The following is a 24,414-nucleotide window of genomic DNA, read 5'->3' as shown; positions in this document are numbered from 1 at the left end:
AAATTATTCACGATATATATATAAATAAAAACTCTGCCCCTCTCCCCCCTTTTTCAAATTCAAAAAATCCAAAACTTTTTCGTGGTTGTAAGGCTCTTCTAAAATGTTCCAGACTGCTTCTTCTTAATATTAATTTTTAATATAGAAAATTTCAAAACAAAAACTCACCCCCAAAAATTGGTGCGTCTAATCATGTAAAGTTTCTTATACTTACTCACAAATTCATCTTGCTAGGCCACTTGTTTCCACAGCTCAATTCCAAAACAATACAAAATCAAAAAATATGTATACCATACAAAATACATATTTTTTTTTTAAATTAAGGGTTTGTTTTATTTAATTTATTGTTGTTTTTTTTTTTTTCTTTTTACATCTATATATATAACGGTATATAAATAAGATTTACATTATAATATTCTAAGTTTTGTTTTTAAAAAATTTAATAGATTCTTAATGAAATAATTTTTTGACGAAATAAAACGTAATTATTTTTTTTTGCAGAAAAAGCCATATTTAATTAAAATATTTTATTTGCTTTCTATTAAAATATTGTAACTTAATATTTAACTTCTTCTTTTTTTTATATATATAATTTATACTTTTTTATCAAATCAAAATATTTTGCTAACATAGAAACAATGTAATATCAGTATAACTTAAACGACAAAAAAATTAAAAAAAAAAAAAAAATGATAATATTTTAATTGGAAATAAAAAAAAAAAAATCCAAATTATTGATTAACTTCTGAACAAGTTTTATATCAAAGCTGGTTTAGAGAAAATATCGATTTTTAAAAGTTTGCAACTTTAATATTTTCTTAAACTAGAATTGATATTAAACTAGCTTAAAATTAGTCAACAATATGGTAAAAAATATATACGAATAATTTTTTTGCATTATAAAATTTATTGTTTTTTTTTTTTGCTATTTCATTTGCTTGTTTTTCTTTAAAATAAAAATTTACTAATCACAATCTCTTACAATTCTAATATTGTACTGAAGTAAAACGTTTGTTTCATCTGCTTGCTCTCGACATAAATTCTGTAATGAAATCAAATAAATTTTATAATAAATTTATTAAAATCTAAAAAATAATGTACTAAATTTTTGAAATTTCTTGTATACATAAGAATTTTTGGAAAAAAAATTAAAATTCGATTTTTATAAACTAAAAATTTGAAAAAAAACAAATAAATAAATAAAAAATAATAAATTTATGGATTAAAAATAAATTGATTTTATTTTTGAAAAACAAAATTAAAAAAACGGGAAATTCTTTATTGAAATTTTTGTTTAAGATGTTAATAAATATTAACTAAAAAAATGGTATACCAACTTTATATTAAGATTTTTGTCTTAGGCAATTAGTTTAAAAAAAAATATTGAATGATTTTGAATTTTTTGTTTTTTGAAAAGTTCATCTTGCTGTCTTTTTTTTCTTTTGAAGAACTAATTTTATTTACATTTAACTTATTTGTTGGTTCCTCAATGAACGAAAAAATTAATGTGAAATTGTGAATCTGCAAAAATAAGTCGTTAAATAAAAGCTGTCTTACAACATCGACATTGAAAGAGATTTAATTTTTTTTCATATTGAAAAGCTCAATAAAGCTATAATAAGGGTTGAGCCTCTGCTGTTCTTTATGTCCCATTACGAAAGCTTTGTTAAAGCTTTTTTAGTTAAACAAGTCTTTTGAAGTTTATTTATTTCAATTTATCCATTTTATTTACCTAAAACTTGTTCTTTATGAGAAAAAAGCTTTTCAAGAAGACCATCTTTAAAAATTTTTAAAATTCTGGTTAAATGCACTGATAAAAAAGACCACCACAAGCGGACTCCACATAAAACTTTTTTTTTTTTTAATTTAAATTTCTCCTAATTTATACGATTTTTTCTGAATAACTTACATTACTGTTTAAATATAAATCTAGAATAAAATTTTGAAAAAAAAAAAATAAATTTTGGATTAAAATTTTTTTTTTTTGAAATGCCAAATTTTCGAAAACGGGAAATTAGTTTTTTTTTTTTTAATTAATAAATTAAAAAATTAATTTTTTTTTTAAACAAAATGGGAGCTCATTTTCATTTAGAATTTTAATTTTTTGTACCAAATTTGTATATAAAAAGTCTTAAAATGTACAACAACTTGAATGTTATGCGAAATTTCGTGTTATTCAGTCGTGCATTTTTCAAATAGAGAATTTTGGAGTTCTAAATTTTGGAAACTAAATTTTGGCCCTAACGACCCAAAATGTATGCAATTGCAAAAATTAAACTCACCTTATTCGAATCTATTGCTGCACGTAATTCAATTAAACGCTCAAAATGCCCATGGCCCGGAATAGTTAAATAAAATATTGAGACATTTTGACTTTTTTGAAATACTTTGCCATTGTTAAGGGGATTAATAAAATTAGCGCCATCACGTTTAGTCTTTTCTTTATTATTACAAACAGTCCAATGAAGACTTAATGGTGCCCTGCAATTAAAATTGAATAAATATCTAAAAAAATATTGGCTCAATAAAAAAAAATCTTACACAAAATGCAATTCGACATTTGTGTCCTTTAAATATTTCGACAATGGTATCATATAAGTTATATTCAAGCTACTGCCGCCATTCAAACAGATTTCCTCACAACCCAAGGACACATTAAATGTGTCTGCTTGCAACCATGGTGTTACAGTCGAACACTCTGTTGTAGAGGAAAGTCTTCGTTGTTCATTCACCACCACCGATTGTACTTCGATTGTATCAATTTTTCGTTTAGAGTCCTTGTGAATTGGTTTTCTTTCTTTGAAAGCTAAAGCAAGCTGCTCTTCGTGATCTTCACGATCGTTTTGTGGTTGTTGAGAGACTTCCTGGTCTTGATCATCTTGATCAATGTCATCAGTTGAAATTCGTTTTGATGGTGAAATTAGTGGTAACGCATCTGGCGGTGAAGCTGAATTCATTAGTGATTGGGACGATGACTTGGGAAATGGTTTCGATGAATCTCCAGGCGGTGATGATCCTGATCCTGTTTTCGTATCGCCAGGGTCTTGTTTTTGAATGTATCGTCGACGTATTTCACTTTCTGAATTCTGAGATGATGTTGACGATAGACTATTGGAATCTTCGAAACAAGCTGACTGCAAGTGAAAGAATATATTAACTCCAATCAACGAAACCTTTTAACGGGACCAAACCTATAAAATACGTCACGTGCGTTACGTCGAAGTTATTAACTAACAGCCTGATAAAATACACACGTTCTTATGAGAACTGATCCATAAAACGCATCCATCGAGTCCGTAATTTATGGGTGGGTTCTCATAAGAACGGGCTGTCAGTTGAAAACTTCGACGTAACGCACGTGACGTATTCTCTATGTTGGCCCTATAAAATTGAAAAAAAGTAATTGCAAATGAACAACAACATACTTGACAATTAGAAATCTCTTCCAGTTTGATCTTGACACAATGATCGGGAATTCCAATTGGTGCTAAAGCGAACTTTTTTTCAGTCACTGGAGCTGTAGCAGTTTCAGTAAAACTCTGGTCATCCGTCGAATCATTGTTATTACCTAGATTTTGCAAGTCTGTGTCTTCAGTGTCAATGCCTCGACTTTTGTTTGTAATGGATGGAGTCTCGACGGTAAAATTGACCACTTGCTTGCTAACTGTATCGTTAATATTTTTGTTTTGTATATTTTTGTAAACGACAAAAATCGTCGAAGCCGAAGACGATGACGACAATGTAGACGACGAAGATGACGATGACGAAGACGAATCTCCTGCACTGCTATCAATTTTTTTAGCTCCAATAGCAGAAACTGCTACTGCCCCTAACAGAACACTATTCTCGTTACGACCATCACTTCGATTTGTACTACCACCGCCAATATTGTTGGTAATATGCTGCTGCTGATCAATAGCTTGATCGAGTTTCAGATTTTGATTAGCAGCTGCCCGTGCGTCAGTTTTCTGATCCGTTCCGTCAATGGAATTATTTTCAAAATCCGGATTCACAGGAATTGAATCGCCTACTTTTTCCGATGATGATTCACTAACATTGAGATTGTCATCAATCAATAATGACGAAGGGTCATTGAAATTGTTGGAGAATGTAAAAGGTGGCATAACAGTTGCAACAGCATCGGCCGACGATGATGATGACGGCCATTTTGATTTGTTTTTACTGTTTGCCGTTTTGTTGTTAAGATGGCTGCTTATAACTACAGGAAGTGCTAGCTTGTCAATTCCTGTTAATAGCTCGTCATTGGGTAAGTTAGCATAGTTATCTGAATTGATGTACGAAGGGCCATGGAAACCACCTTCAGATGGTCCAGATCCAGCTGCAGTATTAGCGGACGGATACGGTGCAGGAGGTATCACAGAAATTGGAATGCTTGGTGATTGGGCGGCGGTGGCGGCGGCGGCAAGTAACGGGACATTGGGTGGTATCTGAGATGAATGAATTGGTAGGGGAAGTGTAATGGGCGGCATTGCTGTTACACTACTTGCAGGTGGTGGACGTTGTGTATGTGAATGTAAAATTAGTTTGCCATTTTTATTTGTATGATAGCCATTGTGGTTGAGATTTCTTTGATTATTGTTGTTATTGTTATTAACGAGTATTGCATGGGCATCGTGAGTAAATGGATGATGACTTATATCGTAGCGATCATATCGCTTCATATAACGTTGCTTGCTGTGCTCAACAAAATATAGTGTTGAAACTGCTACCAAGCTGAAAATATTGAGATAAATTAAAATTTGTTTTTGAATTGGTTGTAGTTGTCAATTATCAATATTTTTGATAAACTTTGGAATTTGAAAAGGGTTGGGTTATAATCCCGAAAATCGAAAACCCAAAATTCCGAAAACCCAGGATTCCAAAAAAGCAGAATCTTGAAAACCCAGAGTTTCGAAAATCCGAAAACCCAAAATCCTGAAAGGGGTCCCGAAAAATTATATGAAATGAAAAATTTGCGCAATTCTGGGTTTTTGATTTTCGGGATTCTGGATTTACTGGATTCAAAATTTCGGGATTGTGTCTATTTGAGAACTACTATTATTAATATAGTACCATTAAAAGATTTGGTATAATGGTTGTCAAAAAATTGTTTTTTTTTTCAAATTTTATTTAAATTAAAAATTATTTGTTGATACTACTAATATTTTTACGATGAAATAGCAAATAATACCACACTGTCAGGGTTGTAAGAATATCAATTAAAAAAAAATTCAATTGAAATTAAAAAAAAAATATTTGTTGCAAAAAAAAAAAATTGTATAAAAAAAAAATTTTTTTTATTGAAAAAAAAAAATCAATGAAAAATGTGTGCGTTAAATATTTTTTTTTTTAATATTCGTCGAATTTCTTTCAATTTAGGCTATTTGACTGTACATTAGCTTTCAACTATAATATTGAACCAAATGTAACGAAAAAAAGTAAAAAATTATGATTCTGAACTTTGCAGACAATTTGTCTGCTGAGGTTTGGACAGCCACCAAAGTCTCAAAACTCGTCTGATTTTGAAAAATTGAACGGCATTGGCTTCGTTAAATAAAAATCTAGGGGAGATAGTTTTTAGTTTTTTTTTATTTGTCTTAACAAAAAAGTTATGGCCAAAAAACGCAAAAAACACCAAAAAATTAATTTAAAATTTTTTGGACTTTCCACACCACTGTAATAATGGACACATTTTCATAAAATAAACGCTAAATGATTTTCAAAATCAGACCAGTTTTGCGACTTTGGTGGCTGTCCCAACCTCAGCAGACAAATTGTTTGCAAAGTTCAGGATCATAAAAAATTGTAAGAAATTCGACGAATATTCAAAAAAAAAAAAAAATATTTAACGCACACATTTTGCATTGAAATTTTTTTTCAATGCAGACAATTTTTTATTTTCAATAATGAATTTTTTTATGAAAAATTTTTAACTGCACTAAAAATTTTATTTTTTAAAAAATGCAGTTGCAATTAAAAATTTTTTTTAATGCAAATTTTTTTCAGTTGCAAAAACATAGTTTCTTAATGCAATTTTTTTTTTGCAAAAAATATTTTTTTTTTTAAATTTGTAATTGAAAACAAATGCATTAAAAAAAATGATTTTTTAAAACCCTGCGGGGTTCATCAATTTACAAGACTTTATCACGTCAAAAATATTGATAATTGACTACGATCAAACCAATTCATTAAATTTGTTGATATTTGTCAAATATCATATCGAACCGTAATATGGCCCTTTTTCGAAAACAAAAAGCCTTGCGTGACCTTATACTTACCATGTTGCCATAATTATAACTAAAATAATAATCATCATTTGAATTGTTCGATTCGAACAAAGTTCGTCTTCTCCTTCAATCATTTGATCATCGTCCATTAAAAGATGCTTGCATTTTTTCTTGCTCCTTTCGATTTCTTGCATCCTCATCAAACGATTATTGATCTTTTCCAGCTGCTCAATTCGAGTCTCTAAAGATCCAGTTACTTTACATAGCTCCTTAACGGCCCCAATATTTTCCATTAGAATTCGATCCTTTCAAATAATTTTATTGTATTTAAACTAAACTTGACTATTTCACAATAAGTTACCTTATTAACAAGAAGAAAATTTTCAATAACCTGTCCACTGGGAAGAACAATACTTCCGGCTTCTGTCACAGCATCCGGCAAAACTTCTCGCACCTCCTGAGCAATAACACCTGTATCGATAATCTCTTCGTTATCCTTTGCGGACTTGAGGCCCGAATGCAAGGCGAATTCTGGTTCGTAGCGATAACGAACTATGCGAATTTTCTGCAAATTTCTTAGCTGCACTGAGGTGTCGAGTTCGCTGATTTCCTGCTTGGCTCGACTATCACTTGGTTGAATAATATGGCCAGAAACTTTTAGATTGCCATGAATGACGAGACTTTCGTCTGGTCGATCGGTATTTATGCCAACACGACCAGCATGGAATATAGATTCTGGGGTGATGCCACGCTGCCAACAGAGTTCAACGTCACTTTCGAACTGGCCCGGGTTCGAGGCACGTACAATTATTCGCTCGCTGCCTTGACTTACCACAGGAAAGTGACCAGAATGGGTGTGGACATGAAGACCGACGATCAGCTGGAAATAGCGTTGTTCGGGATTTGGACGGCCTTTTTTTCGCATATTGTTGTTGGTTGTTTCGGAAAAGTGCAGTCGACCAACAGTAACTTTGCTCACCAGATGGCTTTGCAGATCAATTCTGGGGAGAGTAAAATAATTAGGACCGAATGTTCTGAATTTTTAAAAGCTTTAATTGGTCAGATGTTATGAAAAGTTTGGTGTTCAAGTGGCCAAATATTATAACTTACGGAACTGGATAGAATGGTTTTTTCGATCGATCCGATTGACTCTGTTCAACGCGTATGGTCTGATTGGGAGCTTCCAGCTTCACTCCATAAAAGTGCAAATGGAAGGACTTGATCTTTTCCAAACCAGATGGCGTTCGAACGAACTTAGCATCGCCTTGCAATCGAGCATGACATGTTATTTGAAAGTGATTCTTCTTTTGACACACAAACGCGTCATCGGAGACTGAAAAATTAAAACCTTTGTCAGCATCGACGCGATAATGTGCCATCGTGAGCTCCTGAAGGCTTTGATCGCAAAGTGTATGCCAATTGTGCTGTTGGAATGGACTGAAACGGATGCATTGCATTGGCGATGATTCACTGGAAGAGTCTGTGGCATTTGAACCAACGAAACTGGCTGCATTCGGAGTTCCCGAGCCACCGACGCCATCAAGACTGTTGTTGTCGTTGGACATTGAGAGACTGGTGCTGGTGGGTGAGAGGGAAGATGAGGACGGTGAACCACTTCCAAGGCCTACACCAGCGCCAACTTGTTGCATATTAATGGAGACTGGTGAGGTTGGATTGAGATTCTGCTGGCACATTGGACTTAATGTTGCACCTAAGAGAATAAAATTGGTTTTGTATTGAAGAAATATGAAATAATTTAATAAATGTACCTGGCTCCGGTTTTATAGTCATCATGGAAGCACAACAGTCAACCTGAGAAAGTTTGCGCTTGCGCGTAGGCGGCGGAACTGTTGATGTTGTTGATTCTATTATTGGAGCCGGAGTTCCCATATAGACGTCGGATGGAATTATTGATGCGGCGTGTTGCTGATGCTGTGGCGTCATCATTTGCCGGCTGTATGGAGTGCCTTGAGGTTCCATGTCAATGATTTCACTCATACCAGCAACATGGATGTTGCTACTCGTAAGGGGAACAGGCTGTTGGTGATGGCTGTTAATAGCCAACAAGCTGTCCGGATGCTCTCTGGAATGATCGTGTACATTGTTTGAAGTGTAGATGCCATTAGCTGTAACAACTGCAGATGGCGTTGTGGTCGTTGTTGTTGCTGGGTCATTGTGATGAATATGTTGTTGCTGAGGCAAGTGGCCGGTCGGAGGTGTAAGCAACAGGGCGTGTTGATCATTATGCTCGACATAAAGATGGTGCTGATGAATGTTATGATTGTGTTGTTGCTGATGGAGCTGAGTGTGGTGTTGTTGTTGTTGTTGTTGCTGATGAATGCTACCCGTTAAGTGATGTGTCAACGTTGCATGGAGATCTGGAGGTGGTGGTTTGACATTTATCTGCTGACGCTGCTGGCCCAAAGAACTTTCAGAATCAATCAGAGAAGAAGAACCATCATTATTTGTCGCTGATTGGCAATTAGAAGTTACTCTTGAAGTTAGAGTGAGACCTTGTAAATCAGCTGGACTGAATGGTGGTTCTGAGCCTGAATCCGGCGGACTCTCTGGCAAGTTTGAATGAACAGTGGCATTATTGTTATTGTGACTGTTTCTGCTGGTGTTATTTGAAATTGTGGAAACAACCGAACTGCTTACGTCGACGACAGTTGATGGTGATACATCACCGCCACTACCCGTTGTTGCTGCAACATGAATAAACTGCTCCAAATGGCCAAAGTCAAGTGCTTCATTATCAATTCCACCTATAAAATCTGATCGACCTGATAGAATGAAAAAAAAAAAAAAAAAAAAAATAATTATCTCTAGCGTAAAATAGGTTGATTTTGGTAAAAATTAGGAAATGCGGCAAAAGTTTTGCATTGAAAAGCTATAGCTAATTCAAAAAGATACAGTTTTTTTTTTTTTTTTTGAAATTCTATTGTGAATGAATTTGTTTGTTTTATTGTTTGATCTTTTTCGTTTACAATTTTGCTATCGACTCAAATCAAGTTCATAACTCACAATATCAAAACAGATATTTATCAATTCGATCGACTTTTATCGCATCGAATGTTGAACGACACTCACAATGAGGGTGTTTGTTTAAAAAAAATTATTTATTTTATAAAAAAAAAAACATTACATTTGCAAAACACGTACACCTACGGTGACTAACCGTCCCGGTTTACCCGAGACTGTCCCGTATTGCTATAGCTTGTCCCGGGTTTTTATTTTAGAAACCATTTCAAATGCTTTGTACGGAAAACAAGAAAACAGTGCTTGGAAAATAAATGTTTTTCAAATTTTTCGAGTAAAAGCATTAGTTTTTTTAAATTTTTTCGTCAACTATTTGGTTCCAGGTTGTGTTTGTTCAGGTTGAAAAACTGCACCAGAAAAATTTTTTTTTTCGAATAATGAAAGAGGAAAAAAACCAAATAAATTTCAAAACTCTTAGGAAATATTAAAAGTTGAATTAAGTATTACAAAATTTAAAATAAAATTTAAATATTAAAAAAAAACAGCTCTCACAATTTTGATTACAAGGGTTATTTTTTTTTTTTTAGAAGTTAGTTAGGTACTCATTATAAAACCATTTTCTTGATTTCTGACTACCTCGTAAACGATTTAAATAATTTCAACGAAAATGCTCCTATAGAATCGTTTAAGAAATCTTGATTTCAAAATTAGAAAATTTTTTTTTTTTTTTTTTTGAAAAACCAATGTTCCAACGAATTTTGTATTTGTCCCGGGTTTCGCTCCTAGAAATATGGTCACCGTAACTATACCGTGTTTTTTTTTATTTCTGACTATCTTCCAAATTATTGGTTTAATTTTAACGATTTTTTTTATGCAAAAACATATATATTTTTCAAACATAAAATTATGAAAAAATAATTTTTCGATTTTTAAAAAAACATTGATTTTTTTTTTGAAAAATAGATTTTTTCGAAAACGGAATATTGAAATTTTTTGAAATTTTTGTTTAAGATATCGAATAATAATTGCCACCAAATGACACATCAAATTAATTTTTTTAAAACGGCTCTAACGATTTAAAAAAATTTTTTTTTTTCTGAAAATAAATAAAGAACGAATTTAGTGTTTTGTTTGTTTTTTTTTTTTTTTATTTTCAGATACATTTACCAATTTTTTTTTATAAAAGTCATATATATTTTAGTAATTTGTATTCTAAGAGCAAGTAGGTACGTCGTGTATTTTATTTTTTTTTTTTTATTTTTTGTATTAAGGTTACTAAAACGTTTTTGTACATAATGATCGTTGATATCGGTAGTTAATGAGAGAGTCAAACGGTTCTACGCCAAAAAAATATTTTTTTTTTTTATTTCAAAAGTAGGACTTTATTATTTGCCACAGTGCATGTATTTTTTGATATACTTAACAGGTCGTCTTTTATTTACTATTTCTAATGTTGCTACCTAATTAGGTACCTATATCTACTGTATTCGAACCAGGGTTATAAAAAATCATACTCATTGTTTTCCATTACAAATATATTAAGTGGAAATAAATAAAAACTTGCATTAAACATATTGAAAAAAAAAAAAAAAAAAAATTACAATGCAAATAAAAAACTTTCAGCATTGAAAAAAAAAAAAAATTAATGCAAAATGTGTACATTATACATTTTTTTTTTTATTATTCTTCGAATTTCTTACAATTTTGACTATTCGGCCTTATGTTAGGTATTTCATCTATAATATTGACCCTTATGTCAAAATTGTAAGAAATTCGACGAATATTAAACACACAAAAAATTTAATGCATACATTTCACATTGAATAGTTTTTTCAATGCATAAAATTATTTATTTGCATTAAATCTTTTTTAATGCAAAACATTTTTCGCAATCATTTTTTTTTTCAATGCAAGTTTTTTTCATTTGCAATAAATATTTTTTTATATGCAAATTTTTTATGTATTTTTTAAAATTTCAAATAAATTTTTTTAATTAATATTTTTACAATCCTGATTCGGACGGCGAAACTCATAAAAATAATAGTGCATAAGTTAAAGCAAAAAGCTCAAATTTGTTAAATAAAGGGCTTGTATCACAGATCTATGTAACTTTCACACAAAATAGCCCCATCTTATTTAGCAGAAAGCTTCTGCAAGAAAAACCAAAAAAATTAAAAAAAAAACGCAAATAAAATTACTCGACCAAATCATGGCCAAATTATGGGGATGATCCACCTCCTCACGGATGAAAAGATGCTAATAATCCTATATTTTTTTTTTTAATTTATTTTTCTTAAAAAAAAAAAAAAACTTCATCATAATAAAAAAGGTAACTGAACTCTCTTAACGTTGTGTTTAAATTTTCTTATTTTTATTCTTCTTAAATTAAATGCACTTGTCTTGTTTTTCTTCTTCTATTATATTAGTTAGGGGAGGGGGTGAATTATCCAATAATTTCATGTAAGTACGTGCAATACATAATTTGTTTTTTTTTTTTTTTATTTCGTATTGCACATTCAACTCTTGACTATTTGACACGCTTAAGTGCTTATTTGTTGCACATAAAATATTTTAGTCTTGCTTAGAGCAATACCTACAAAAAAAAAAAAAAAAAAAACGAAATTAAATATTTCGTTACTACTTGACAAGGGTTTTAAGTTATGCCATACCTAAAATGATTTTTATTGATCAAACAAATAAAACCCAAACCACCCTCCTCTCTACTTTTGTTAATGATGGGAAAATGATGGTGTACAAGAATAAAATCGTGTAGAAAGAAATTAAAAAGGACAAATGCAATATTTTCAAATAATTTAAAAAATTTTTTGAAATAAATTTTTAAGGTTTGGAAATTTTTATATGCGACTCAAATAAATTAATGAGGGGAAATTAAACAAATTTATATTGTCTGTATATGAGTCTGTGTTGTATAAATGGGAATTTCATCGCAATCTTAACTGATTCATTCATAAATTTTTATAGATACAAAAATCTACAAGCTTATTTGAAAGGTTTTATCCTGAAAGTTAACACTGAGAAAATAATTTTAAAAATTCAATCGTTTAATAGGGTAAATAGGGAAAAAATGACATAATAAAACAATATTATTTTGCTTTAATCGATAGATAAATTTATAAGAAAAATAGAAAAAGAGTTGCAAAAGTTCTGAAAACTTTTAAATACTGAGTTATTTTGTAATTTTTTACTGTTTTTTTTTTATTTTTAGAAATTTTTCAAAGCTTGCAAAATATCTCATGGTAATCATAGGCGAGATTGATTTACGTACGTTTGCAAGAAAATGAATATCTGAAATGATTTTTAACCAAAGAAAGGGGAAAACTATTTTGTTTGCCCTAAATTTTTTGACCGTTTTTAACCTATTTTTTTTTTTCATTTATACCTTTTTTTAGTGCAAAATATCTTTTTTGATATTTTTTTAATTTGTATTTAGATTATGCAAATTTCGTGGAATAAACACGAACAAATTAATAAACCTATTTGGTATTTCATTACCTATTTCAAGGCTAAATACATATAGTCAAAATTATAAGAAACTCTACGAATTTCATGATAAAATTATTTTTTTTTTTTAAATTTGTATTGGAAGGCAAATTCATTTAAAAAAAATATAAAAACTAAAACTAAACTAAACTAAAAAAATATCATTTCGTTAAAATAAATTGTCGATTAACTCTATCTTAGCAGACATTTTAACCATTTTTTTTTGTGTTTGTCGTTTGCAATGTTATCTGTGATTGAAACAACATAAAATATACATTGCATCGAAAAATACAGATATTAAAAAAAAAAAAAAACAATTCCAATTTTGGGATTTGTGCCTCGACCACCGGAGTAAAAGGCAAACACTAACTCAACTAGACTAATACGACTTCTAAGAATCATTAATACAGCTTAGAAAACATTGAATCAAGCATGATTTAAAATACATATTTGTGAAGATTCTCAAACTGTTAAACGATTATCTTGTGGTCGTTTATACTTGAAATTTTTCAAAGTCCCTCAAAATTTCAAGTTATCGCCAAAAAACCGTTTTCAATTTTGTCACATTTCAACGATTTTTTACTCAGTCAATTTTCGGTCAATTTCAGATTTCACTGGTCTGCAAAATTTAACTTTTTTTTTCTTCTTCAAATAATTTTTTGATATTATAAAAGATTCTTGAATATAAATCTGGTATCAGAAAAATTTTATCAGGTACCATTTTTGTAAAAATGATTTTTGAAAAATGTGAGTAGTTTCTAAAAAATCCCTTTTTTAGATTCATTTCAACTTGTATATAATTAAAACTATTTGTCGCATTGAGCTCAAATTTGGAGGACTTATTTTTCATAATATGACCTATCGATTGACACCAAATATATTCTTTTACATTCATGTTTACTCATTTTTTAAAATACTAATTGACAATAAAAGCAGACATTTCGAAATCCTTCACTTTTTAGTAAATCCTACATGAACAAAAGCACTTTAATTAAGGAAAATGTAAAATATCAATGCTCATTATATTTAAAAAGTCAAATATGTAAAGAAAACCAAAATAAAAAAACATTAAACAAAATTTTTACGTGTTTTGTAATTTTATATACTATTTTTCTATTTCGATAAACTGCCTTGTAAAGCTTCAGATTTGTTTCTCCTAGAAACAATAGTACACTTTTCTTATAGTTTTTGATATGCTGAGTTAGAATCCGAAGTCAAAAAAAATCTATCACGTCAGGATTTTAAGATATTCGCATTAAAGTATCACAAAATCAAGTTTTTTTATTAAAACATCTCAAAAAAACTACTATATCTCAAAAACCAGAGCTGGCTGAAATTTTTTGAGCTCGGATTCAAAATCAGCACACTAAAGTCCATTAGAAAAGTATACTTTTGTTCTAGGGAGGAAGATATATTAATTTTTAGAGATCAGTTTCTTTATGGTAAGATATGCCAAACCTTCTAAACTTACTTAAATTAAGATATCTCGGAGAAGAAAAGAGATATTGAGAAGATTGAAATTGAATTTGAAAGAACAAAATAAAAGTTCTTTCATAAACCGTATCAATTTCAATTGAAAAAGATTACATTATGCAAAAATATTTCTTCGAAAACAGCAAAAAATGTGTTTTTGAGATTTTCTAACGGGAATATTTTAAAAACGTGTCGTGCTAGGTCAATTCTGACTTCGGATTCGGAATCAGCATACAAAAATCCTTTAGAAAAGTATAGTTTTATTTAAAGGAGGATTTCCTTGCAGACCAGTGTTTTTTAACAGTGGACTACTTGTTCTTTTTGAAAAAATATTATTTTATTTTGCTCAAGCACTAAATTGGGTGTAGATTTAATGGACTGAATCTCAAAGTACAAGATTTTTTCCCCGTTTTTTAGAATTCGGAGACCGTTTTAAGCTACATTTTGAGTTTTGAAATTTTTTTTTTTTATAAACAGTTTTGTTGTTCTATTTATGATGAATCAAATAAGTTTTTATTTGTTTATTTTTTTGGATTTGTGTTTTTGAAAATTGTATTGAATTTTCAATATAATGGTTACTAAAAACGCTTTTTTCATAAATATTTCCGTTTGAGACATTTATCATAAAAATTGTAATCAATATCGTTCGCGTTTTTGAGAAGACTGTTTTTTTTTTTTTTTTGCATTTAAGTTATATGGCAGGTATACCGTTAATTTTTGTTCCAAATTTAATTACGTAAAGGAGTAGTTACTGTTTCGAAAATTAAATAAATTTTGCACAAAACCAAACGATTTTGAAATTTCACCGGCTTTTCCATCAAATTTAATTACCATTTATTGTCCGTGCATATTCCATAATGATCTGGGATCAAATTGAATCTCCGATTTATTGATTTGTTGCTTTTAGTTAAAAAAACATGTCAGACATAGTTTATTCATTTTAAATTCCTTCATCAACAAAGATCACAAATATTAACACTTAACAAATTAATTGTTTTGGTTTAATTTTTCATGTTTTTTTTTTATTTGTTAACTTTTCACAATTAAGAGATTTTTTGATTTTTTTTTATAAATTTGTCAATATTTTAAAACCATAACCACACCGAACACTGACTTAACAGTTATATTTGTTGTTAAATTTTCAAATTTTCTTTCACTAATGCATGATGATGCGGTATAAGTTTTGAATTTCGTGCAACAATTTCAATGGCATGATTTGTGTGCATTATGCGCATCTTTAACCATTTTTTTTTTTTTTTTGGTTTGTTTTCAGGGGGAGAAAGAGATCAATTTCAAAAAATTCATTATTGCCTCTCAACACTATTTTTTTATTTTTTTTTTTAATAATCACAGTTTATTTTATTCGGTTTTTTTTTGTCTATGATAATGATTATGATGATCATCAAAGTGGAAAATTCACTTAACTTGTCTCAAGCACTTAGTAAATAATTTCTTAAGGAATTATTTAAAAAAAAAAAAAAATCAGGCTTAATTTTTTGTCAATCTTTTATTTTTTATCACCACTTTTCACCTGAGAAAATTTTAAGGAATGAATGCATGAAGCTTTAACTATTTTCCAGACCTTAGTTACAAAATAAAAATAGACTGTGTATTTTTCCGGGGGGCATTAAAGATAAACATTTTTTTTTTTTCTTATTTGATTGTATGTTGGTCTCCTTGTAGACAAAAAAAAAAAGAAGAGAAATACAAAAAATTAAGGAGAAACACAAGTCGCATTGGTAAAAAACAATACACAACAGAGAGTTAGTTTTTTAAGGACTATAAATGTCCTGAAGAAAAAAAAAACAACAACAACAACAAGCAACATCAAATTTATATACACAAGAAGAATTAAAAAAAAAAAAAATGCTATTGATCAAACAGAAAATTAACAGCGGTATGGCCTTACCACTGGTTAAGAATGTAAGGTGGCCATTCCTTCATTATTTTGTAAGGGTGATTCTTCAAAATGAAAAAAAAAAAAACAAAAAAATCATGTGTGCAATTCACACGTGGTTGAAGTGAAATCTTAAAAATCATTTTTATTATTTGACTTTTTTTAAAAAATTTAAAATGCAGTTTACCGGTCTCTTTTGAGTAAATTGCTCTAATTTTAAAATTTTGAAATACCAGAAGTGTCCGGGGAAACACAAAATTTGGGACCCCTTTGATATAGAAAATGAGAACATATAAAAAAAAGTACGTGTACGCCCTACTTTTTTTTTTTAAAGGCCCTGATGCATCATTTGTTGGTTGCTAGGATTATTCAAGTAATATTTTTTGAGGCTCTAAGATAATATACCTAAACCTATATTTTTTCTTTCAAAAAAGCAATTTATTTTTTTTTTTTACCCTGAGGTAATATTTTGTTTTTTTTTTTTATTGGTACTCAGTATTTTACTGAGGAAACATTTTATGCTGTAAACAACAAAAATTGGTTACTTTTATTTATGTATTAAAAATGCTTATTGTTGAAGGGTCAAAAATTAATAAGTTGAGAAAAAAATTTTCTCTGTAAAAAAAGCATACAAAACTTTTGTGACTGGCTCCCAATTCATTATGCATTACACTGCGAATATCTTTTAAACGGTTAAAGCAAGGCCAAATACTTTTTTGTAGAACATTTAAGCCCCTACAATAATCCATCTTACTAATTTAATAATAAAATGACTTTTCAGTTAATTAAAAAATTTTGAAATGTAAAAAAAGTTTTTATATTTTTGTTTAACTTTGACCTCGAATATCTTTCAAATGGTTAGATAAATAAAAAAAGTTAATAGGACCTTTTTTGTGGAGCAATCTGTTTCCTACAAGAATATGTCATGCGCGTTTGATTATTATAATTTTTCAATTTGTTACAAAATTAAGAACAAAAAAACGAATTTTTAAAGATTTTCTCGATTTTTGGACCTCAAATATCTACTAAACGGTTAGATAATTCAAAAAAGTGTATTTAACTTTTTTTATAGAGCGTTCAATTTTCTACAAGAATATGTAAAAAAAAATTGGCTAAAAATTCAATTAATAAAAAAAATATATTTTTCTTTTAGTAGAAGCTTGATGTAAAAATGTAAAATTGAAAAGCGGAGGACTTTCCCATTAAGATAAAGAGCTCATATTTGGTGAGTATATTCTAGAGGTGTCTAGCAATCGAGTTTTCGAGGTACCAAATCAAAAAAACGAATTATCGATTTTTTTTGACCCACCCTAATAAGAGTAGAGATGGAAATTTTCTGCATTGTCTCCATTCGGGGCCCTTGCGTGTTTTTGAAACATCCTCAAATGATTTTTTTTTTTTTTTTTTTGTTAAGACCCAATAAAGGTAAGGGCGGACAATATTGTGTTGTTAGCCAAAAAAGGCCCCACTTTTGTTTTATGTTTCTTGTCCTTTAGATAAGTGTCTTGGGTAAAAATAAGGAACCTGAGTGAACATAAGATCTTTTTGCTTCTTTATTTTGTTAACACCAACAAGAAGTGTCTTCCTCGCAATATCTCCCTTGGGGCCCTGTCATCCATCGGGGGCCCCGGTACACTGCACCATCTACCCCAATGGGATGTACGCCCCTGAGAATTACTGAAAAATTTGAGTTTAGTTTGAGAAACACATAAAATAGAGACAATAATATCACCATTATTATTTTCATGTTCAATAATTACTTTCAGTTGTGTTTTCTTACATTTTAAAGTTTTAGAGAAAAAAAGAAAGAAATTACTTGAACAAGGAAAACATCGTTTAAATTAACTTAAACCCTTGTTTTTTTTAATAAAAAAAAATATTGAATATCAAAAAGTTGGTTAAATTAAATTCAATAAAATAGTTAAAAAAAAATATATAGAAAGTTTTAACTACAATAGCAAGTACGTGGAATCCAAAACATGTTTTTCACATTAATACAATAAATATTTAATATTCAAAGTCGTAGCTTTTACTGATTAATTGTGTTAAAATTCGGTATATTGAACAAATTTAGATTAATAATTTTCGAAATCCAAATACGCCTCACTGAAGGTACCTAATCTAAAGCCTTCATCATTTCGATGGGCGTAAAATTACACATTAAATTCGACGTATTAATGCATTAATTGCAGTGTAGTTTAGAGATCTTCTGAAAAGTTTGGACAAAAGATGAACAAAAAAAATATTGTCCTAGAGTAGAATTTTGAACTTACACAATAATTTATTTAGTAACATCATTTCAACAAGATTATGATAGATAAATGTGTCAAGTCTTATCTTCTGTCTTAGGGTTGTAACGCGTCGTCGTCGGTTTGAATGAATGTATTCCCCAGAACACTAACAACAGTTAGATATTTAATTAGAATTTTCTTCTTGGTTACTAAGAACTCTCAGAACAAGAAATCTTCAAGAACTTGTTTTCAAAATAAATATTTAAGAGTTAAGGTACCTAATCAATTTTTTTTAATTTTTCATATACAAAAAAAAAAGAAAAAAAAGACACTTACCAAAATCCGTAAAAATCGGATCAGTTAGGAAATCCATATCCTTACAAAATTCCTATTGGTTCCATCGAAAAAGCACATCCTTAATGATCTCCGTTGTAAAAAAAAAATTGCATATACAAATTTGATTCGATGTGAAAATTGTTGATTTAAAAAATGTTTAAGCTATCATTCTTATCACATCACAACACTCGCACTTTGTCACTTTTTATCCGGGAAAAAAAAAGTCACAAAATTGAAGGTTTAAATTCTTTAGAATTTATTTATTATTTTTTTTTTTTTTTACAAAACACGTTTCACGAAGAGTAGTTAAACCTTCGCCAAACTGTGACAACAACAACAATAACAAAAAATCTTAATCGAAAGTAGCAGATACTAATATTGGAATCTTTTCTTCAATTGAAGCTTAAACCAGAATTTTTCACAAAATAAAAATTAAAGAAAAATTAAATTTTATTAAATATTTCAAAAAACACTTGTTTTATTATTCGAATTAATACCAACTACGGATTATTATTATTTTTTTTTTTTTGTATTGGCTGTCCGAGATAAAGATACCTCTACAAATTTTATAAATTTCCAAGACCTGGTTTGATAGAAGAAAGAGAAAACGTACAGACAAAACAAAAACACGTTTATTCGCTAAAAAAGCAAAAATAAAAAAAAAAAAAAATTATACAAGTGGACACAGAAACATCAAATTTGGATACAGAGCAAGATGTATGGCTATGACATTTACAATAAATCTAATACCACGAAAATCCTATTAAAACAAATGATAAATATTTTTGTATCCGCTAAAAAGTGAGAGAGATAAACCGCATCAAAATCAACAACAAAATAAATCTGTGTTTTTGTTTCTCAATTTAAGATACAAAAAAAAAAAAAAAAAAAATGGAGAACAAAAAATTTAAATATGAGATTTTTTTTTTTATTATCTGAGTGTGCTGACTGTCATTTTGTGTGTTTATCTTCTTTTTTATATGAGAGTAATACCTACAACTGATGCTGTATATTTGTTTCGTGGTGCAAGTTTATTTTGGTTAATTCAAGTAAGGCTTAGTACAAAAAAAAAAAAAAAACAACAAACACGAAGATCATCGGATATCTCCATTGGGTATAATTTACAGTGGGACAAGATGTGGAACTTTTTGTATTAATTTAGAATTTTTTACTTGAATTTGTCTACTACTGCAAAGTATGTTCATCTGTGACATCATAACTTTTAAATTAATAGGTAGAACTAGACAAATGTGGTATCGTTAGAAGCACCTTGCTCGTTAGCTTGTTAATGGGTATGTTACGCAACATAAAATCGCTTCAACCAAAAATTTTCAACAAGCTTTTATTCGTGTTTTTTTTAAATGTATAGTTGCCTTGTACATAATATTTCACGAAATCATTTCCCCAAAAGAATTAAAATAAGATATAAAATCCAAAAAGGCAGTAATACTTTTTGACGTTTTTGGGGGGAAAAAATGTTGAAATTTGTATTATTTTGTTAAAATGGTAAAACTTTATTTTGCAGCAATGTTTTGAATAATATTTCTATATTTATTTACAATTTATAACAAAGCGATCGAAAAACTAAACAAATGCGTTACTTTACAACAAAGTAACGCTTTTTAATATTACTATTTTTAACTACAGTAACAACGTATTAATTGGAGGCAAAATAAAACAACAACAATAACAATGATAAAATAGTAGAAAATAATTCAAAAAAACAATTCTTATTATTCAAAAACTAACCTACAATCTTTGAATTTTGAAAAATCGGATGAAAAAAAAAACAGCCAAAAATTAGTTCATATTGCAGTTAGAAGCTACAAATAAAATCGGTAAGTACTCGTATAATACAAAGATATTTTAATGTAATAAGAATAAGAAGCCCAAATACAGTCAGAAAGTTGTCATTAAGTAACGCAGTTGACATAAAGTAACGCAGTTTTAATCTTAGTACTAGAGTGCATTATCTTAACTACAAACCTATTGTATTGCAAATATGAACTTAATTGATGAACAAATTTTTGTCACTGTCAATATCATTAGCATAAAAACTCTGTATAAGAATAAAAATAATACAAATTTCGCCTATACTTATCTCACAAATGTGGTAACTCAATCGTAACGCAATAAACACTCGCACTTTTTTCAGTAAATTTGAAGCTATAACAACAATTTGAATTAAATGAGGTACATTCAATTAAGTTACAGTAACTTTAAGTTTGCTTTCATTTGGTAACGCAGGTTAGCTTAGATTTTATTCCTAGCTGAGGACGCAATGTAAAATATTTTTAAGTATTGAAATATTATGTAAAATATAAATTTATAGTGGTTTGAATATAGTTAAAAACAACTAGTTGATGGTCTATGAAAAAAAATATTTTGTATGAAAAACAAATGCGTTACCAGTACAGTTACCAGTGGGTTCTGGACCCACTTAAAAAATTATTTTCTATCATAATCTTTTCTATGATTTCAAATTTGGTTCAAAATCAGCCCCAACGTATCTATACATATTAGGTAAAGTTGAAAGAGAGCAGACACTGTGTGTGACCAAATATACACAACAAAATAAGTTTTGTCATGCAAAAGTACGCTTACTTTTCAATTGAATTGAATAAACACATCATAAACGCACTGAGGCAAAAAAGATACACATTAAAAAAAAAAAAAAAAAAAAATAGACAAAACAGAAGATAGATTGACACAACAATATGTAAGCGTGTAGGTACAAATATATATAGATATTCTTTAGAATTGCATTTATATTTGTTGTTTGGCGTTAAGTGATCACTTTGTTTTTGTTGATTTTTTTTTTTCAGTTAGTGGAAATTTCTTGGCAAATTTTCTTGTTTCCGGAAACTTTATAGAGACTTGAAAGTTGATTTTAACTTGCGAGTGGTGTCGAAATGGTGTATTTACGACTAAAGTGATGCTTTATTCGAGAATTTAGGAAATAAAGATAGTTTGAAATTGTACTCTTTAAACCATTGTAATTTGCGATGGTCGATTGTATAGATAATTTTAACATAATTTCGTTTTGAGATCTCTTAAATTTTTACTGACCATTCAAATAAATGTGCGTATGTGTGTATTTCAGTCTTAAGCTCGTCTTGAATATTTTTATGAATATAGGTACAGGGTGTCCCGTAAATAGATAACTAAAATTTAAGGGTAAAAAGAAGAAAAATAAATAAAATACTACCATAATTTTAAGTGATTAAAAAATTTTATTTTCCCTTTTCGAAAATTTTATTTTTTAATCCATAAAATGTGTTTTTTTTTTAAATTAGTGGAAAAGTTATAAAAATGGAACATTACATTCTTAGGTATTAAAAAAAATAATTTTGATTGAGTTATTCATTAATTATTATATTGGCCATGACGGTAATAGTGTAATTGTAATTTAACTTGGTAACGCAGTTATATTGTTGTCCCAGAGCATCAGTCTCATGAAATAAACTTGAAAACTGTTGCCAAAATAATGAGTTTTCAACTTCATTCCAATCCCACTAAGTTCCTATTCCACAAACCACAAGAAATAAAATCTTAGCTACCTTGCGTTACCATGTGATTTTTTTTTAACTTAAAGTTACTGTAGTTTAATTTAATTTACCTCATTTTGTTTGACTTGTTGTAAATTTTCATGATAGCCATGCATTGGTCAGAAGGAATAAGCTAGATAATTTAATAAATTCAAATTCACGGAAAGAGGTAAGAGTTGTTATTGCGTTACCACTGAGTTGCCGCATGTGTGAGAAAGGATAGACGAAATTTATAAAGAGTTTTTATGCTAACAATTTTACAGTCACGTGAAGTTCATATAATATAATAAGATTTTTTACAACTTCGTTATTGCATAAAAATAAAGAATAATTTGGTAAGCAGTGGAATCTTTTCTATTTTGTTTTTCTATCTATTATTACAAATTTAATTTGTTGGCAAGATAATACTCTGGTACTAAGATTACTACTGCGTTACCAATTTTATATAGCATTTGTGACTATATTTGGGCTTCTGATTACTTAAATATTTCTAAGCTTCATGTGTCCCGATTTAAGTTTTACCTTCTCACTGTAATTTGAATTAATTGTTTGCTATTTTCCTCTGTTTTTTTTTTTTTTTTTTTTGAAGAATTGAAGTTTTTAATTAAATTTTTAGTAACACAATAATATAAATAATAATATTTTAATTGAAATCAATTTCTCTGCAATTTTACTTAATTAGAGATTGTTGTTTTGCCTAAACATTATTATTTACAGGAGACATACGTTTTTACTTTTAGTTTAAATTTGCTTTATTACAGAGCGTTACATTGTAGTAAAGTAACGCATTTGTTTATTTTTTTGATGTTTTTGTTTATAAACTGTCATAAATATATAAATATTATTCAAATCATCATTTCGAAAGCAGATAAGTCAAGCGAAACAAAAAACTGGATAGAATTTATTTTATAAAGATCATTAAAAAAAAAAATGATTTTTGCAAAATGAGAGTTGGTTGTAAGAATTCGCAATACGTCAAAAACAGTTTGGTGAATATTCTGCACAAACTCAGTTATTTTAATTTTTTTAATACACCTAAAAATAATTTTTAAAATGGACTTAACTCCTTTTTAAAATTAAAGACTCAATTAGACATCAAAAAGTATTTTCGCCCACAAATTTGATCAAAACAGATAAAAAATAAGACAACTTAAACTACAAATTTGATTTTTTTAAATTTATTTCCATCACAGAACCACTGTCTTTTCGTGTTTCCAATTTTTTATGGGGAGAAGCTCCATTATAAGCTAAGTCTTTCAGTTGTAATTCATGTTCTCTTATTTTTTTTCGTTCCTATAAATTATGTCGGCATGGCAATGCATTGAAGAGACTTTTCAAATCAACAATGCGGATATTGGATTAAATTTACGCTATACAAAATTCAAATTACAAGATTTCTCTTTGATACATATCTTATTTATTATAAAAAGGGACTAAGTAAATGCGCACGCACTTTTATTATTTGTTTTGCAATGTAAAGAGAACGAAACTCCACTTCTATGTTATTTTATTCTGTGATAACCTGTTAAAAATTGTAGAATGAAAGATGACAAAAAAAGTTTATGATACAATGATCTTGTCATATAAATTTTGTTAATTTTACATGGATTTAATTTTAATTGCTTCCGTTTTAAGTTTTTTTTTTTTTTGTAAATTTTTATCAAGAAGCTATCAATTGTATTGTAATGTATATAAGTATTTTAATTTCCAGTACGATTTCCAAGGAAAAATTAAAAACAAGAAAGAGAAGGGGCAAAAGGCGCAAAAAAACACTGACGACGATAAATAACCAACGAGCAACAGAACACAGAAATAAGCAAAAAAAAAAAAAAAACTCGTACCAAAAGTGATTGAGTCCCAACAACAACTGGAAACCTACCTATTTTATATTGGAGTCCATGAGCATGAAATTAAAGTAAGTCTAGTAACGTGATGAAGAACGAATATACCAAACACAACAAACCTCTGACTTAAAGTTGGACTAATCAGATATTTAAAGTAAAAGGGTGTTTTTTTTTTTGTTCTTCAATACTTTGCTTTAGGTAAAAGGATTGTTAATTTGTCTGTATTAATATTTTGAAAACATACATATATTACCTAATATTTTATTTTTACATCCAGTAATGATTATAAAATTTGTGAAAGACTTGCATTTATGTCAGTCTAGAAAATAGAAAATCCATCCACATTCCATATATTTATTTTATGGTATTTATATCTCG

General features: G+C 29.0%; 1 protein-coding gene across 4 annotated transcripts; it reads right to left on the bottom strand.

The window, feature by feature from the left end:
- Window positions 1-855: 855 nt before the first annotated feature.
- LOC129920580 (uncharacterized) lies at window positions 856-24,089 on the bottom strand. 4 transcript variants are annotated; one of them, XM_056001946.1, is made up of 10 exons: window positions 24,072-24,089; window positions 18,645-18,845; window positions 7,997-9,010; window positions 7,338-7,938; window positions 6,589-7,228; window positions 6,279-6,532; window positions 3,426-4,734; window positions 2,542-3,134; window positions 2,283-2,481; window positions 857-1,042 (listed from the first exon to the last, which is right to left on the bottom strand). In XM_056001946.1, the coding sequence occupies exons 2-10, from the start codon at window positions 18,679-18,681 to the stop codon at window positions 965-967; spliced, it is 4,725 nt and encodes a 1,574-aa protein (XP_055857921.1). In that variant the 5' UTR covers window positions 18,682-18,845; window positions 24,072-24,089; the 3' UTR covers window positions 857-964. The 4 variants fall into 4 exon arrangements, with proteins under 4 accessions (XP_055857923.1, XP_055857921.1, XP_055857922.1 ...); XM_056001947.1 differs by lacking the exon at window positions 24,072-24,089 and adding an exon at window positions 24,034-24,052; XM_056001945.1 differs by lacking the exon at window positions 24,072-24,089 and adding an exon at window positions 19,200-19,435.
- Window positions 24,090-24,414: the final 325 nt, after the last annotated feature.

The sequence above is a fragment of the Episyrphus balteatus genome, chromosome X (genome assembly GCF_945859705.1).
Source record: "Episyrphus balteatus chromosome X, idEpiBalt1.1, whole genome shotgun sequence".
Lineage (NCBI taxonomy): Eukaryota > Metazoa > Arthropoda > Insecta > Diptera > Syrphidae > Episyrphus > Episyrphus balteatus.
The sequence above is the reverse complement of the archived record's forward strand: the minus strand, read 5'-3'. Positions and strand labels throughout refer to the sequence as shown.

Coding starts and splice junctions, on each gene's coding strand:
- LOC129920580 (XM_056001946.1), bottom strand. CDS start 18,681: ATGGATTTCCTAACTGATCCGATTTTTACGGATTTTG. Junction 7,939..7,996: donor GACTATAAAACCGGAGCCAG/GTACATTTATTA, acceptor TTATTCTCTTAG/GTGCAACATTAAGTCCAATG. Junction 4,735..6,278: donor GTTATAATTATGGCAACATG/GTAAGTATAAGG, acceptor CAATATTTTCAG/CTTGGTAGCAGTTTCAACAC.